This window comes from Heptranchias perlo, chromosome 29 (assembly GCF_035084215.1).
Source record: "Heptranchias perlo isolate sHepPer1 chromosome 29, sHepPer1.hap1, whole genome shotgun sequence".
Lineage (NCBI taxonomy): Eukaryota > Metazoa > Chordata > Chondrichthyes > Hexanchiformes > Hexanchidae > Heptranchias > Heptranchias perlo.
The window spans coordinates 38682784-38701119 of NC_090353.1; the positions used below are offsets into that span (position 1 = coordinate 38682784).

General features: G+C 50.8%; 1 protein-coding gene across 1 annotated transcript in view; it reads left to right on the forward strand.

Annotated features, from left to right (window-relative positions):
• Positions 1-18336, forward strand: part of mast3b (microtubule associated serine/threonine kinase 3b) — a 124817-nt gene that overhangs the window by 39331 nt on the left and 67150 nt on the right. Inside the window, exons 13-17 of the mRNA XM_067968618.1 lie at positions 1655-1793; positions 2874-3006; positions 3461-3626; positions 9522-9623; positions 12937-13059. Coding sequence (XP_067824719.1) covers positions 1655-1793; positions 2874-3006; positions 3461-3626; positions 9522-9623; positions 12937-13059 — 663 coding nt within the window. The remainder of the gene's footprint in view (positions 1-1654; positions 1794-2873; positions 3007-3460; positions 3627-9521; positions 9624-12936; positions 13060-18336) is intronic.

Genomic DNA, 18336 nt, shown 5'->3' on the forward strand with positions numbered 1-18336 from the left:
TTGAAATCGCAAAAACTGAAAAAATGGAGGCCGCAGTCTTGAAAGGTTTTAGTGACCAACCCGCCTCCTGAGAGTGGGTTGGTCACCCGCCCCTCACTGCCCACATGAAAACCAGAAATGGACGGGTTGGTTGCAGGTCTCAAATTGTTGGAATTTTCAATGCTCCCTCTGACACCAATCCACCAGTTTTTCCCTTTTAAAATCCTGCCCTTGGTCTCAGCACGTTAAATGCAGTGAGTGTAGAGGTGACTCCGTTTAATGCATCATGCAACGCTATCGCTGGTGTAATGCAGTCAAGTTCACTCCCGTTTTCAGCAGATGATCCACAGAACCTCTAAAGAAACAAGGTAAATGACTGAAACCCGACGTTTGTCCGGAGCTTCTGCTGAGGCTCTTGCGGGAGATCAGGAAACCTGCCCCGAGATTCACCATCACGATATTTAACAGATTTGGCTGGAGAATTTTCACAGTTTCCGCCAATTTGCCACCATAACTTCAGCGGAAACATAAAGAAACAGTGTAAAATGGTGTAAAGAAATTCTGTAATATAAACTAAAGGGCACAATTCTAAAAGGGTCAGAGAGATCTGGAAATAAATCAAAAGCAAAATACTGGATGCTGGAAATCTGAAATAAAAACAGAAAATGCTGGAAATACTCAGCAAGTCAGGCAGCATCTGTGGAGAAAGAAAAACAGTTAACGTTTCAGGTCGAAGAACTTTAGTCAGATCTGGGGGTTTCTGTGCACAAACCATTGACGGCGGCAGGGCAGGTGAGAAAGCGGATACGGGATCCTGGGCTTTATAAATAGAGGCATAGAGTACAAAAGCAAGGAAGTCATGATGAACCTTTATAAAACACTGGTTTGGCCACAGCTGGAGTATTGTGTCCAATTCTGGGCACCACATTTTAGGAAAGATGTGAAGGCCTTAGAGAGGGTGCAGAAGAGATTTACTAGAATGATGCCAGGGATGAGGGACTTTAGTTACGTGGATAGACAGGAGAAGCTGGGGTTGTTCTCCTTGGAACAGAGAAGGTTGAGAGGAGATTTGATAGAGGTATTCAAAATCAGGAGGGGTCTAGACAGGATAGAGAGAAACTGTTCCCATTGGTGGAAGGGTCAAGAACCAGAGAACATTGATTTAAGGTGATTGGCAAAAGAACCAAAGGTGACATGTGGAAAAACTTTTTTACACAGCGAGTGGTTAGGATCTGGAATGCACTGCCCGAGGGGGTGGTGGAGGCAGATTCAATCATGATCTTCAAAAGGGAACTGGATAAGTACTTGAAAGGAAAAAATTTGCAGGGCTACGGGGATAGGGCGGGGGAGTGGGACTAGCTGGATTGCTCTTGCAGAGAGCCGGCACGGACTCGGTGGGTCGAATGGCCTCCTTCCGTGCTGTAACCTTTCTATGGTTCTAAACAGTAAAAACCGGGGTTAGATTGGGAAATGGTGACAATCCGTGTCTAATGGATGGGGTCAATGGGAAGGATGACCTTTTCGATTCTGTGCTTGATTCTGATATAATTGATGGTTTTGTTTACTTAGGATGATGAGGAAGACTTGGGTCTGTAACTGACTGACCCCATCAATGTTTCTCATTTCTGTGCTATCTCCAGTGTTGTGTTTGAGCATCTCTGCTCTTTATGTTTAGGGGGAGACTGTGCCACACTCCTGAAAAATATTGGGCCCCTGCCTGTTGACATGACCAGGATGTACTTTGCAGAAACGGTTCTGGCTCTGGAATATCTCCACAACTATGGTGTCGTGCACCGTGACCTCAAGCCAGACAAGTAAGAAAGGTCACATGTCACCAGCTGTTATTGGAAGCTGGGCAAAGCATCTCTTAGTGACGGCCACCCCCTCCCTGCCTTCTCTCACCCCCTCCCTGCCTTCTCTCACCCCCTCCCTGCCTTCTCTCACCCCCTCCCTGCCTTCTCTCACCCCCTCCCTGCCTTCTCTCACCCCCTCCCTGCCTTCTCTCACCCCCTCCCTGCCTTCTCTCACCCCCTCCCTGCCTTCTCTCACCCCCTCCCGCTTTTCTCTCTCTCTTTCTCCTAGTCTCTCACTCTCACTATCCCTAACTTTTTCTATCTTTCTTCTTTTCTTGTGTCTCTGACCCCCACCCCCCGCACTGACCCCCACCCCCCGCGCTGACCCCCACCCCCCGCACTGACCCCCACCCCGCACTGACCCCCATCCCCCGCACAGACCCCCATCCCCCCGCACTGACCCCCACCCCGCACTGACCCCCACCCCTGCACTGACCCCCATCCCCCCGCACTGACCCCCACCCCCCGCACTGACCCCCACCCCCCGCACTGACCCCCACCCCCCCGCACTGACCCCCACCCCCCGCACTGACCCCCATCCCCGCGCTGACCCCCACCCCCCCGCGCTGACCCCCACCCCCCGCACTGACCCCCATCCCCCCGCACTGACCCCCACCCCCCGCACTGACCCCCACCCCCCGCACTGACCCCCAGCCCCCCGCACTGACCCCCTCACTGACCCCCGCACTGACCCCCATCCCCCCGCACTGACCCCCACCCCCCGCACTGATCCCCACCCCCCGCACTGACCCCCACCCCCCGCACTGACCCCCAGCCCCCCGCACTGACCCCCTCACTGACCCCCGCACTGACCCCCATCCCCCCGCACTGACCCCCACCCCCCGCACTGATCCCCACCCCCCGCACTGACCCCCACCCCCCGCACTGACCCCCATCCCCCCGCACTGACCCCCATCCCCCCGCACTGACCCCCACCCCCCGCACTGACCCCCATCCCCCGCACTGCCCCCCCGTGCACTGGGTGGAATGGTTGAGGGGTTTGTGGGGGGTCAGTGGTGACCGTCTGCTCTCTGCCCACAGCCTGTTGATCACCTCCATGGGTCACATTAAACTCACTGACTTTGGCCTCTCCCGGATCGGACTCATGAACATGACGACCAATCTGTACGAGGATCACATCGAGAAGGACACCCGGGAGTTTATTGACAAACAGGTATGTGGCTGGGGAGGGGGTGGGGGGTGATGGGTGGAGTTTGGTGTGGGGATTCAGTGTGGGGGGGGGTTCAGTGGTGGGAGGGTCGTGGAGGGGGTTTTGGTGTGGGGGAGTCGGCGGGGAGGCTGTCAGTGTGGGGGAGTTTTCGGTGTGGGGAGGTTCATTTTGGGCGGGTCGGTGTCGGGGGTTTGGGTGGGGGGTTTCAGTGTGGGGGGGGTTGGATTGGAGGTTTTCGGTCTGGGGGGGTTGGTGGAGGGGGTTTCAGTGTGGGCGGCCGTCGGTGTGGGGTGGTTCGGTGTGGGGGGTTCATTGTGGGGAGGTTCAGTGTGGGGTAGGGGTCAGTGGAGGGGGGGACTGTTGGGCAATAGGGCTGTTGAACAGGCTGGGTTTGGATGCCTGTTACTATATTGGGGTGAGTGTGGCTCCAGTTGATGCGCTGCTGTGTGTTTTGTAGGTTTGTGGGACCCCCGAGTATATCGCTCCAGAGGTGATCCTCCGACAGGGATACGGCAAACCTGTGGACTGGTGGGCCATGGGAGTGGTTCTGTACGAATTCCTTGTTGGCTGTGCTCCGTTCTTTGGGGATACTCCGGAGGAGCTATTTGGGCAAGTGGTTAGTGGTAGGTTATATGGGAAAGCATATAAGATATGACGGTAGATAAGCAATGGAGAACATTTAAAGAAATATTTCATAATTCGCAATGAATATACATTCCCTTGAGGAATAAAAACTCTATGGGAAAAGTGATCCAACCGTTGCTAAATGGAGAAGTTAAGGATAGTATTAGATTAACAGAATCGGCCTATAATGCTGCCAAGAAGAGTAGTCAGCCTAAGGATTGGGAGGGTTTTAGAAATCAGCAAAGTATGACCAAGAAATTGATAAAGAGAAGAAAAAATTGAATACGAGAGTAAACTAGCAAGAAATATAAAAACAGATTGTAAGAGCTTCCACAGGTCTGTAAAATGGAAGAAATTAGTGAAAGTTAATTTGGGTCCCTTAGAAGCAGAGAGGAGAAATTATAATGGGGAATAAGGAAATGGGAGAAGACACAAAAAACATACCGGAAATAGTGGGGAACCAAGGCTCTAATGAAGGGGAGGAACTTAAAGTAATTAACATTAGCAAAGAAAAAATGTTAGAAAAATTAATGGGACTAAAAGCTGACAAATCCCCTAGACCTGATGGCCTAGGGTTTTAAAAGAGGTGGTTGCAGAGATAGTGGATGCATTGGTTTTGATCTTCCAGAATTCCCTAGATTCTAGAATGATCTCCGTGGATTGGAAGGTAGCAAATGTAACCCCGCTATTCAACAAAGGAGGGAGAGAGAAAACAGGGAACTATAGGCCAGTTAGCCTGACATCAGTAGTAGGGAAAATGCTAGAATCTATTATTAAGGACATAGTAACAGGGCACTTAGAAAATCATATTATGATTAGGCAGAGTTAACATGGTTTTATGAAAGGAAAATCATGTTTGACAAATCTATTAGAGTTTTTTGAGGATGTAACTAGCAGGGTAGAAGGTGCAAAAAGATTTACTAAGGTGATACCAGAACTGAGAGGTTATAACTATCAGGAAAGATTGAACAGGCTGGGGCTCTTTTCTCTAGAAAAGAGAAGGCTGAGGGGTGACCTGATAGAGGTCTTTAAGATTATGAAAGAGTTTCATAGGGCAGCCGTTGAGAAAATGTTTTCACTTGTGAGGAATCTAAAACTAGGAGCCATAAATATAAGATAGTCACTAATGAATCCAATCGGGAATTCAGGAGAAACTTCTTTACCCAGAGAGTGGTTGGAATGGGGAACTCGCTCCCACAAGGAGTAGTTAAGGCAAATAGTATAGAGGCATTTAAGGGGAAGCTAGATAAATACATGAGGGAGAAAGGAATGGAAGGATATGCTGATAGGGTGAGATGAAGTAGGGAGGGAGGAGGCTCGTGTGGAGCATAAACACCAGCATTGGCCAGTTGGGCCAAATGGCCTGTTGCTGTGCCGTACATTCTATGTAACTCCCAATTTCCTATTTACAGCACAACCCACTTCTGGTCATTGGGCAAAGTGGTGATTGATCATTGAACATGTCTGCCATGCCCTGGAATTCCATTTGAATCTGTCCTAAGATGTCTCTCAGTGGACCTAAGCAACCTTAATGGTCCTTTGATTTTTACCGTAACTAAAAAAGCCTCTGCCATTACTCCCGCAATTATCAACGCTCTTCTTTTCCATTAATCTCTTAGTTGCTTTAACAATTGTTTACGTTACCCTTAATTGTGTGAGAGATTTATCTCTATTTTCTTGAATTGCTTTCCTTCAATCAGTAGAAGTATTTGTCTTTGTTTATGACAGTTAAGGCCAGGTATGACCAGGTATGACCAGGCATGACCAGGTATGACCAGGTATGACCAGGCATGACCAGCTAGCCACCTCTATTTACTTGTGCCACGTATCCTTCTTTTGACTTTAGGAACATACAGGGATTCTGTGGAGGTGATTTTAACTTTTGGTGATAGTGTATAACAGGTGATATTGGGTAGGCCACCCATTACACACCTCTCCAGACCATCCTTTCCATCAATACCCCTATGTGTTTTTATTCGTTCTTAAAAAGCTGCCATTTATATTCAGCATGTCATGACCCCACCCAGTCGATTGACCAATTGACCTGTTCCAATCCATAGAACCATAGACCCATAGAAAAGATACAGCAGAGAAGGGGGCCATTTGGCCCATCGTGTCCGTGCCGGATCGAAGAACAACCAGGTGCCCATTCTAATCCCACCTTCCAGCACCCGGTCCGTAGCCCTGCAGCTTACAGCACTTTAGGTACAGGTCCAGGTACTTTTTAAAAGAGTTGAGGGTCTCTGCCTCTACCACCAATTCGGGCAACAAATTCCATACACCCACCACCATCTGGGTAAAAAAGTTTTTCCTCATGTCCCCTCTAATCCTTCTGCCAATCAGCTTAAATCTATGTCCTCCAGTTCATAGAATCATAGAAGTTTACAACATGGAAACAGGCCCTTCGGCCCAACATGTCCATGTCGCCCAGTTTATACCACTAAGCTAGTCCCAATTGCCTGCACTTGGCCCATATCCCTCTATACCCATCTTACCCATGTAACTGTCCAAATACTTTTTAAAAGACAAAATTGTACCCGCCTCTACTACTGCCTCTGGCAGCTCGTTCCAGACACTCACCACCCTTTGAGTGAAAAAATTGCCCTTCTGGACCCTTTTGTATCTCTCCCCTCTCACCTTAAATCTATGCCCCCTCGATATAGACTCCCCTACCTTTGGGAAAAGATTTTGACGATCTACCTTATCTATGCCCCTCATTATTTTATAGACTTCTATAAGATCACCCCTTAACCTCCTACTCTCCAGGGAAAAAAGTCCCAGTCTATCCAACCTCTCCCTATAAGTCGAACCATCAAGTCCCGGTAGCATCCTGGTAAATCTTTTCTGCACTCTTTCTAGTTTAATAATATCCTTTCTATAATAGGGTGACCAGAACTGTACACAGTATTCCAAGTGTGGCCTTACTAATGTCTTGTACAACTTCAACAAGACATCCCAACTCCTGTATTCAATGTTCTGACCAATGAAACCAAGCATGCCGAATGCCTTCTTCACCACCCTATCCACCTGTGACTCCACTTTCAAGGAGCTATGAACCTGTACTCCCAGATCTCTTTGTTCTATAACTCTCCCCAATGCCCTACCATTAACGGAGTAGGTCCTGGCCCGATTCGATCTACCAAAATGCATCACCTCACATTTATCTAAATTAAACTCCATCTGCCATTCATCAGCCCACTGGCCCAATTTATCAAGATCCCGTTGCAATCCTAGATAACCTTCTTCACTGTCCACAATGCCACCAATCTTGGTGTCATCTGCAAACTTACTAACCATTCCTCCTAAATTCTCATCCAAATCATTAATATAAATAACAAATAACAGCGGACCCAGCACCGATCCCTGAGGCACACCGCTGGACACAGGCCTCCAGTTTGAAAAACAACCCTCTACAACCACCCTCTGTCTTCTGTTGTCAAGCCAATTTTGTATCCAATTGGCTACCTCACCTTGGATCCCGTGAGATTTAACCTTATGTAACAACCAACATGCGGTACCTTCTCAAAGGCTTTGCTAAAGTCCATGTAGACCACGTCTATTGTACAGCCCTCATCTATCTTCTTGGTTACCCCTTCAAAAAACTCAATCAAATTCGTGAGACATGATTTTCCTCTCACAAAACCATGCTGACTGTTCCTAATCAGTCCCTGCCTCTCCAAATGCCCGTAGATCCTGTCTCTCAGAATACCCTCTAACAACTTACCCACTACAGATGTCAGGCTCACCGGTCTGTAGTTCCCAGGCTTTTCCCTGCCGCCCTTCTTAAACAAAGGCACAACATTTGCTACCCTCCAATCTTCAGGCACCTCACCTGTAGCGGTGGATGATTCAAATATCTCTGCTAGGGGACCAGCAATTTCCTCCCTAACCTCCCATAACGTACTGGGATACATTTCATCAGGTCCCGGAGATTTATCTACCTTGATGCGCTTTAAGACTTCCAGCACCTCCCTCTCTGTAATCTGTACACTCCTCAAGACATCACTATTTATTTCCCCAAGTTCCCTAACATCCATGCCTTTCTCAACCGTAAATACCGATGTGAAATATTCATTCAGGATCTCACCCATCTCTTGTGGTTCCGCACATAGATGACCTTGTTGATCCTTAAGAGGCCTTACTCTCTCCCTAGTTACTCTTTTGCCCTTTACATATTTGTAGAAGCTCTTTGGATTCTCCTTTGCCTTATCTGCCAAAGCAATCTCATGTCCCCTTTTTGCCCTCCTGATTTCTCTCTTTACTCTACTCCGGCAATCTCTATACTCTTCAAGGGTTCCACTTGATCCCAGCTGTCTATGCATGTCATATGCCTCCTTCTTCTTTTTGACTAGGGCCTCAATCTCCCGAGTCATCCAAGGTTCCCTACTTCTACCAGCCTTGCCCTTCACTTTATAAGGAATGTGCTTACCCTGAACCCTGGTTAACACACTTTTGAAAGCCTCCCACTTACCAGACGTCCCTTTGCCTGCCAACAGACTCTCCCAATCAACTTCTGAACTCTCCGCTAGGGGAAACAGGTACTTCCTGTCTACTCTATCTGGGCCCCTCATAATTTTGTACACCTCAATCAAGTCACCCCTCAGCCTCCTCTGCTCCAAGGAAAACAACCCCAGCCTATCCAATCTCTCCTCGTAGCTGCAATTTTCAAGCCCTGGCAACATTCTTGTAAATCTTCTCTGCACTCTCTCCAGAGCAATTACGTCCTTCCTGTAATGTGGTGACCAGAACTATGCACAATACTCCAGCTGTGGCCTTACCAGTGTTTTATACAGTTCCATCATTACATCCGTGCTTTTGTATTCTATACCTCGGCTAATAACGGAGAGCATTCCGTATGCCTTCTTCACAACCTTATCTACCTGTACTGCCACCTTCAGGGACCTGTGCACATGCACTCCAAGGTCTCTCACTTCCTCTATCCCTCTCAATATATTCCCGTTTACTGCGTATTCCCTTTTACTGTTTGCCCTCCCTAAGTGCATTACCTCACACTTCTCCGGGTTGAACTCCATTTGCCACTTCTCCGCCCACTCCACCAACCCATTGATATCTTCTTGGAGTCTGCAGCTATCCTCTTCACTATCAACTACACGGACAATTTTTGTGTCGTGTGGCTCAAGCCAGCACCTCAACATCCTTGTAATAAAAGGTGTCCTCACACTGTGGGCCCTCGCATTGGGGGCCCTCACACTGTGGGCCCTCGCACTGTGGGCCCTCGCATTGGGGGCCCTCACACTGTGGGCCCTCGCACTGTGGGCCCTCGCATTGGGGGCCCTCACACTGTGGGCCCTCGCACTGTGGGCCCTCCGCACTGTGGGCCCCTCGTACTGTGGGCCCTCGTACTGTGGGCCCTCCGCACTGTGGGCCCCTCGTACTGTGGGCCCCTCGCACTGTGGGCCCTCGCACTGTGGGCCCTTGCATTGGGGGCCCTCACACTGTGGGCCCTCGCACTGTGGGCCCTCCGCACTGTGGGCCCCTCGTACTGTGGGCCCTCGTACTGTGGGCCCTCGCACGGTGGGCCCCCCGCACTGTGGGCCCTCGCACTGTGGGCCCTCGCATTGGGGGCCCTCACACCGTGGGTCCTCGCACTGTGGGCCCTCCGCACTGTGGGCCCCTCGTACTGTGGGCCCTCGTACTGTGGGCCCTCGCACTGTGGGTCCTCGCACTGTGGGCCCCTCGCACTGTGGGTCCTCACACTGTGGGTCCTCACACTGTGGGTCCTCACACAGTAGGAACTTGCATTGTCGGTCCTTGTGCTGTGGGCCCCTCACACTTTGGCCTGGACGTGCTATTATTAGTGCCAGTGTGAGATGACTGGGCTTGCGAGACACTTGGGAAGAAGGAAATGAAATCCGATTGTTGCTGTGTTGCAGATGAGATAATCTGGCCAGAAGGAGAGGAGATGCTCCCACCCGAAGCCCAGGATCTCATCACCAGGCTGTTGAGGCAGAATCCTCTCGATCGTCTGGGAACTGGTAAGAAGCCATAACTCAGCTTGAGCCTCCCAAAGTGTCTAGGAGCAGTTCCAATTGTCTGTCAATTCTTAATGGTGCTGGGTGTTTGTAATCATAGAATCATAGAATCATAGAAGTTCACAACATGGAAACAGGCCCTTCGGCCCAACATGTCCATGTCGCCCAGTTTATACCACTAAGCTAGTCCCAATTGCCTGCACTTGGCCCATATCCCTCTATACCCATCTTACCCATGTAACTGTCCAAATACTTTTTAAAAGACAAAATTGTACCCGCCTCTACTACTGCCTCTGGCAGCTCGTTCCAGACACTCACCACCCTTTGAGTGAAAAAATTGCCCCTCTGGACCCTTTTGTATCTCTCCCCTCTCACCTTAAATCTATGCCCCCTCGTTATAGACTCCCCTACCTTTGGGAAAAGATTTTGACTATCTACCTTATCTATGCCCCTCATTATTTTATAGACTTCTATAAGATCACCCCTTAACCTCCTACTCTCCAGGGAAAAAAGTCCCAGTCTATCTAACCTCTCCCTATAAGTCAAACCATCAAGTCCCGGTAGCATCCTAGTAAATCTTTTCTGCACTCTTTCCAGTTTAGTAATATCCTTTCTATAGTAGGGTGACCAGAACTGTACACAGTATTCCAAGTGTGGCCTTACTAATGTCTTGTACAACTTCAACAAGACATCCCAACTCCTGTATTCAATGTTCTGACCACTGAAACCAAGCATGCCGAATGCCTTCTTCACCACCCTATCCACCTGTGACTCCACTTTCAAGGAGCTATGAACCTGTACTCCTAGATCTCTTTGTTCTATAACTCTCCCCAACGCCCTACCATTAACGGAGTAGGTCCTGGCCCGATTCGATCTACCAAAATGCATCACCTCACATTTATCTAAATTAAACTCCATCTGCCATTCATCGGCCCACTGGCCCAATTTATCAAGATCCCGTTGCAATCCTAGATAACCTTCTTCACTGTCCACAATGCCACCAATCTTGATGTCATCTGCAAACTTACTAACCATTCCTCCTAAATTCTCATCCAAATCATTAATATAAATAACAAATAACAGCGGACCCAGCACCGATCCCTGAGGCACACCGCTGGTCACAGGCCTCCAGTCTGAAAAACAACCCAATACAACCACCCTCTGTCTTCTGTCGTCAATCCAATTTTGTATCCAATTGGCTACCTCACCTTGGATCCCGTGAGATTTAACCTTATGTAACAACCTACCATGCGGTACCTTGTCAAAGGCTTTGCTAAAGTCCATGTAGACCACGTCTACTGCACAGCCCTCATCTATCTTCTTGGTTACCCCTTCAAAAAACTCAATCAAATTCGTGAGACATGATTTTCCTCTCATAAAACCATGCTGACTGTTCCTAATCAGTCCCTGCCTCTCCAAATGCCCGTAGATCCTGTCTCTCAGAATACCCTCTAACAACTTACCCACTACAGATGTCAGGCTCACCGGTCTGTAGTTCCCAGGCTTTTCCCTGCCGCCCTTCTTAAACAAAGGCACAACATTTGCTACCCTCCAATCTTCAGGCACCTCACCTGTAGCTGTCGATGATTCAAATATCTCTGCTAGGGGACCTGTGTGTGTGCGCGTGTGTATCTCTGTAATGAGAGAATCAGTACTGTCTGTTCGCCCCTCGAACCATCTCTGTCCAATCCTCAAGTGACCCTTACCTGCTCCTCAAACCCTTTCTATTCAACCCTCGAATGACCCTTGCCTGATGGGGTGGGAGCGGAGGGTGATGGTGTGGTGGGTGATGGGGGTTGGCAGTGATGGGGCAGAGAATGTTGTGGGTGTTGGGTTGGGAGGGTGATAGGGTGATGGGGCAAGTGGTGATGGGGAATGTGGTGATTGGGCGGAGAGTGTTGGGAGTGATGGGGTTATTGGGGTGGGGAGGTGATGGAGGTGATGGAATGTGCGTGCACACACATGCATACACACACATGCACACTAATGCAAACTCATGCACACACACTCATGCACACACGCGCACACACAAGCGCACACACACACTCGTGCACACACACACATATGCACAGATGCACCAAGGGCTCTGAATTGTGATTAGAAGCTGAACCGTGGCTGATTTCCTCCTGTGTAACCTCAGGGGCACAGGCCATTTGAGGCACCCTCACCGAGATCAAATGACAGCACAAACTGAGGATACAGCCTGGGGCATGTCGGACTTAGTACTACACCGGGTGGGAACGTAAGAACAGGAGGAGGCCATTCAACCCCTCGCGCCTGTTCCACCATTCAATGGGATCATGGCTGATCTGTAGCCTAACTCCATCCACCTTGACTTCATATCACTTAATACCCTTGGCTAGTAAAAATCTATCGATCTCAGGTATAAAATTATTAATTGAGCTAGCATCTACTGCTTTTTGTGGGAGAAAATTCCACACTTCTACCACCCTTTGCGTGAAGAAGTGTTTCCTAACCTCTCTCCTGAATGGCCTGACTCCCCCACCAGCGGAAAAAGTTCCTTTCTATCTACCCGATCAATTTGTTTCAAAATCCTAAAAACCTCAAACAAATCACCCCTTAACCTTCTATATTCCTAGGAGTACAATAGTTGATGTAATCTCTCCTCATAATCTAACCCTTGGAGCTCTGGTTACATTCTGGGTGAATTTGCTCTCCACTCCTTCCAAGGCCAATTTATCCTTTCTAAGGTGCGGTGCCCAGAACTGTACACAGTACTCCAGATGTGGTCTAACCGGGGCTTTGTATAGCTGTAGCAAAACTTCCTCCCATTTATATTCTAGCCCTCCAGTTATAAAGGCCAGCATTCCACCAGCCTTTTTGATTAATTTTTGTACCAGGTGATCTGTGCACCTGGGCCCCTAAATCCCTTTGGACCTCCACTGTTCCCCTCTTTTCACCATTTAAAATGGATGACCTCACCAGCCACGGTTTTGCCCACTCACTTAATCTATCAATACCTCTTTGTAATTTTATGCTTCCGTCTACACTACTTACTATGCCACCAATCTTTGCGCATTGGCAAACTTGGATATGTGGCTCTCCAATGTGTTATTGAAGTCATTAGCAAATATGATGAAGAGTTGAGGCCCCAGTACAGACCGTTATGGGACACCACGAGTCACTTGCTTCCAATTAAAGTATATACCCATCAACCCTACTCTCTGTCTTTACTGCCAAACAAATCTTCGAACCAGGTCGGTAATTTGCTTTCAATTCCATGAGCTTTAATTTTAGCTAATAATTACCCATCAAGCTCCTTTGTCAATTCTAATGATTCCCTGGTGTTCACCAGGTGGGGCTCTCGAGGTGAAACTCCACAACTTCTTCACTTCACTGGACTGGAACGGGTTATTACGTCAGAAAGCAGAGTTCATCCCGCAGCTTGAGTCTGAGGACGACACCAGCTATTTTGACAGTGAGTAAAAATGGAGAAGTTCATAATTCTTAATTACACAATCACATGGCAACAGTGATATAAAATTTTTGCTCATGGAGGGTTATTGTGGGATTGAACTCTGCCACTACTTCCAAACACAGTAGCCCTGTGCTTAGAGACTATCCCCAGTGTACCTGTGCCCAGCGATTATCTCCAGTGTCCCTGTGCCCAGTGATTATCCCCAGTGTCCCCATGCCCAGTGATTTCCCCCAGTGTCCCCATGCCCAGTGATTTCCCTCAGTGTCCCTGTGCCCAGTGATTTCCCCCAGTGTCCCTGTGCCCAGTGATTTCCCCCAGTGTCCCTGTGTCCAGTGATTATTCCCAGTGTCCCCATGCCCAGTGATTTCCCTGTGTCCCTGTGCCCAGTGATTTCCCCCAGTGTCCCTGTGCCCAGTGATTATCCCCAGTGTACCCATGCCCAGTGATTTCCCCCAGTGTCCCTGTGCCCAGTGATTTCCCTCAGTGTCCCTGTGCTCAGTGATTTCCCCCAGTGTCCCTGTGCCCAGTGATTATCGCCAGTGTACCCATGCCCAGTGATTATCCCCAGTGTCCCCATGCCCAGTGATTTCCCTCAGTGTCCCTGTGCCCAGTGATTTCCCCCAGTGTCCCTGTGCCCAGTGATTTCCCCCAGTGTCCCTGTGCCCAGTGATTATTCCCAGTGTCCCCATGCCCAGTGATTTCCCTGTGTCCCTGTGCCCAGTGATTTCCCCCAGTGTCCCTGTGCCCAGTGATTATCCCCAGTGTCCCCATGCCCAGTGATTTCCCCCAGTATCCTTGTGCCCAGTGATTTCCCTCAGTGTCCCTGTGCTCAGTGATTTCCCCCAGTGTCCCTGTGCCCAGTGATTATCCCCAGTGTCTCTGTGCCCAGTGATTATCCCCAGTGTCTCTGTGCCCAATGATTATCGCCAGTGTCCCTGTGCCAGTGATTATCCCCAGTGTCCCTGTGCCCAGTGATTTCCCTCAGTGTCCCTGTGTGCAGTGATTATCCCCAGTGTCCCTGTGCCAGTGATTACCCCAGTGTCCCTGTGCCCAGTGATTTCCCTCAGTGTCCCTGTGTGCAGTGATTATCCCCAGTGTCCCTGTGCCAGTGATTATCCACAGTGTCCATGTACCCAGTGATTATCCCCAGTGTCTGTGCCCAGTGATTATCCCCAGTGTCTGTGCCCAGTGATTATTCACATTGTCCCTGTGCCCAGTGATTATTCACATTGTCCCTGTGCCCAGTGATTATCCCCAGTGTCCCTGTGTCCAGTGATTTCCCCCAGTGACCCTGTGCCCATTGATTATCCCCAGTGCCCAGTGATTATCCCCAGTGTCCCTGTGCCCATCGATTTCCCCTAGTGTCCCTGTCTCCAGTGATTTCCCCCAGTGCCCCTGTATCCAGTGATTTCCGCCAGTGCCCCTGTGTCCAGTGATTTCCCCCAGTGTCCCTGCGCCCAGTTTTTTCCACCAGTGTCCCTCTGCCCAGTGATTATCCCCAGTGTCTCTGTGCCCAGTGATTATCCCCAGTGTCTCTGTACCCAGTGATTATCCCCAGTGTCCCTGTGCCCAGTGATTATCCCCAGTGTCCCTGTGCCCAGTGATTATCCCCAGTGTCCCTGTGCCCAGTGATTATCCCCAGTGTCCCTGTACCCAGTGATTTCCCCCAGTGTCCCTGTGCCGAGTGATTATCCCCAGTGTCCCTGTACCCAGTGATTTCCACCAGTGTCCCTGTACCCAGTGATTATCCCCAGTGTCCCTGTACCCTGTGATTTCCCCCAGTGTCCCTGCGCCCAGTGATTTCCCCCAATGTCCCTGCACCCAGTGATTTCCCCCAGTGTCCCTGCACCCAGTGATTTCCCCAGTGTCCCTGCACCCGGTGATTTCCCCCAGTGTCCCTGCACCCGGTGATTTCCCCCAGTGTCCCTGTGCCCAGTGATTTCCACCAGTGTCCCTGCGCCTAGTGATTTCCACCAGTGCCCCTGCACCCAGTGATTTCCACAGTGTCCCTGCACCCGGTGATTTCCCCCAGTTTCCCTGCACCCGGTGATTTCCCCCAGTGTCCCTGTGCCCTGTGATTTCTACCAGTGTCCCTGTGCCCAGTGATTATCCCCAGTGTCTCTGTGCCCAGTGATTATCCCCAGTGTCTCTGTGCCCAGTGATTATCCCCAGTGTCTCTGTGCCCAGTGATTATCCCCAGTGTCTCTGTACCCAGTGATTATCCCCAGTGTCTCTGTACCCAGTGATTAACCCCAGTGTCCCTTTACCCAGTGATTATCCCCAGTGTCCCTGTACCCAGTGATTATCCTGAGTGTCTCTGTGCCCAGTGATTATCCCCAGTGTCTGTGCCCAGTGATTTGCCCCAGTGTCTGTGCCCAGTGATTATTCGCATTGTCCCTGTACACAGTGATTATCCCCAGTGTCCCTGTGCCAGTGATTATCCCCAGTGTCCCCATGCCCAGTGATTTCCCCCAGTGTCCCTGTGCCCAGTGATTATCCCCAGTGTCCCTGTGCCCAGTGATTATCCCCAGTGTCCCCATGCCCAGTGATTTCCCTGTGTCCCTGTTCCCAGTGATTTCCCCCAGTGTCCCTGTGCCCAGTGATTATGCCCAGTGTCCCCATGCCCAGTGATTTCCCCCAGTGTCCATGTGCCCAGTGATTTCCCTCAGTGTCCCTGTGCCCAGTCATTTCCCCCAGTGTCCCTGTGCCCAGTGATTATCCCAAGTGTCCCTGTGCCCAGTGCTTATCCCCAGTGTCTCTGTGCCCAGTGATTATCCCCAGTGTCTCTGTACCCAGTGATTATCCCCAGTGTCTCTGTACCCAGTGATTAACCCCAGTGCCCCTGTACCCAGTGATTATCCCCAGTATCCCTGTACCCAGTGATTATCCTGAGTGTCTCTGTGCCCAGTGATTATCCCCAGTGTCTGTGCCCAGTGATTTCCCCCAGTGTCTGTGCCCAGTGATTATTCACATTGTCCCTGTACCCAGTGATTATCCCCAGTGTCCCTGTGCCAGTGATTATCCCCAGTGTCCCCATGCCCAGTGATTTCCCCCAGTGTCCCTGTGCCCAGTGATTATCCCCAGTGTCCCTGTGCCCAGTGATTATCCCGTGTCCCCATGCCCAGTGATTTCCCTGTGTCCCTGTTCCCAGTGATTTCCCCCAGTGTCCCTGTGCCCAGTGATTATCCCCAGTGTCCCCATGCCCAGTGATTATCCCCAGTGTCCCTGTGCCCAGTGATTTCCCTCAGTGTCCCTGTGTGCAGTGATTATCCCCAGTGTCCATGTACCCAGTGATTATCCACAGTGTCCATGTACCCAGTGATTATCCCCAGTGTCTGTGCCCAGTGATTATCCCCAGTGTCTGTGCCCAGTGATTATCCCCAGTGTCTGTGCCCAGTGATTATTCACATTGTCCCTGTGCCCAGTGATTATCCCCAGTGTCCCTGTGTCCAGTGATTTCCCCCAGTGACCCTGTGCCCATTGATTATCCCCAGTGTCCCTGTGCCCAGCGATTTCCCCTAGTGTCCCTGCATCCAGTGATTTCCCCCAGTGCCCCTGTGTCCAGTGATTTCCCCCAGTGCCCCTGTGTCCAGTGATTTCCCCCAGTGTCCCTGTGCCCAGTTTTTTCCACCAGTGTCCCTCTGCCCAGTGATTATCCCCAGTATCTCTGTGCCCAGTGATTATCCCCAGTGTCCCTGCACCCGGTGATTTCCCCCAGTGCCCCTGTGCCCAGTGATTGCCCACAGTGTCCCAGCGCTCAATGATTCCCCCCAGTGTCCCTGCGCCCAGTGATTTCCCCCAGTGTCCCTGCGCCCTGTGATTTCCCCCAGTGTCCCTGCACCCAGTGATTTCCCCTAGTGTCCCTGCACCCAGTGATATCCCCAGTGTCCCTGCACCCGGTGATTTCCCCCAGTGTCCCTGCACCCGGTGATTTCCCCCAGTGTCCCTGTGCCCAGTGATTTCCCCTAGTGTCCCTGCACCCAGTGATTTCCCCAGTGTCCCTGCACCCGGTGATTTCCCCCAGTGTCCCTGCACCCGGTGATTTCCACCAGTGTCCCTGTGCCCAGTGATTTCTACCAGTGCCCCTGTGCCCAGTGATTGCCCACAGTGTCCCAGCGCTCAGTGATTTCCCCCAGTGTCCCTGCACCCAGTGATTTCCCCCAGTGTCCCTGCACCCGGTGATTTCCACCAGTGTCCCTGTGCCCAGTGATTTCTACCAGTGCCCCTGTGCCCAGTGATTGCCCACAGTGTCCCAGCGCTCAGTGATTTCCCCCAGTGTCCCTGCACCCAGTGATTTCCCCCAGTGTCCCTGCGCCCAGTGATTTCCCCCAGTGTCCCTGCACCCAGTGATTTCCCCAGTGTCCCTGCACCCGGTGATTTCCCCCAGTGTCCCCGCACCCGGTGATTTCCACCAGTGTCCCTGTGCCCAGTGATTTCCACCAGTGTCCCTGTGCCCAGTGATTATCCCCAGTGTCTCTGTGCCCAGTGATTATCCCCAGTGTCTCTGTACCCAGTGATTATCCCCAGTGTCCTTGTACACAGTGATTATCCTGAGTGCCTCTGTGCCCAGTGATTATCCCCAGTGTCTGTGCCCAGTGATTTCCCCCAGTGTCTGTGCCCAGTGATTATTCACATTGTCCCTGTACCCAGTGATTATCCCCAGTGTCCCTGTGCCAGTGATTATCCCCAGTGTCCCCATGCCCAGTGATTTCCCCCAGTGTCCCTGTGCCCAGTGATTATCCCCAGTGTCCCTGTGCCCAGTGATTATCCCCAGTGTCCCCATGCCCAGTGATTTCCTTGTGTCCCTGTGCCCAGTGATTTCCCTCAGTGTCCCTGTGCCCAGTGATTTCCCCCAGTGTCCCTGTGCCCAGTGCTTATCCCCAGTGTCCCTGTGCCCAGTGATTATCCCCAGTGTCCCTGTGCCAGTAATTATCCCCAGTGTCCCTTTGCCCAGTGATTATCCCCAGTGTCCCTGTGCCAAGTGATTATCCGCAGTGTCCCCATGCCCAGTGATTTCCCTGTGTCCCTGTTCCCAGTGATTTCCCCCAGTGTCCCTGTGCCCAGTGATTATCCCCAGTGTCCCCATGCCCAGTGATTTCCCCCAGTGTCCCTGTGCCCAGTGATTTCCCTCAGTGTCCCTGTGCCCAGTGATTTCCCCCAGTGTCCCTGTGCCCAGTGATTATCCCAAGTGTCCCTGTGCCCAGTGATTATCCCCAATGTCCCTGTGCCAGTGATTATCCCCAGTGTCCCTGTGTGCAGTGATTATCCCTAGTGTCC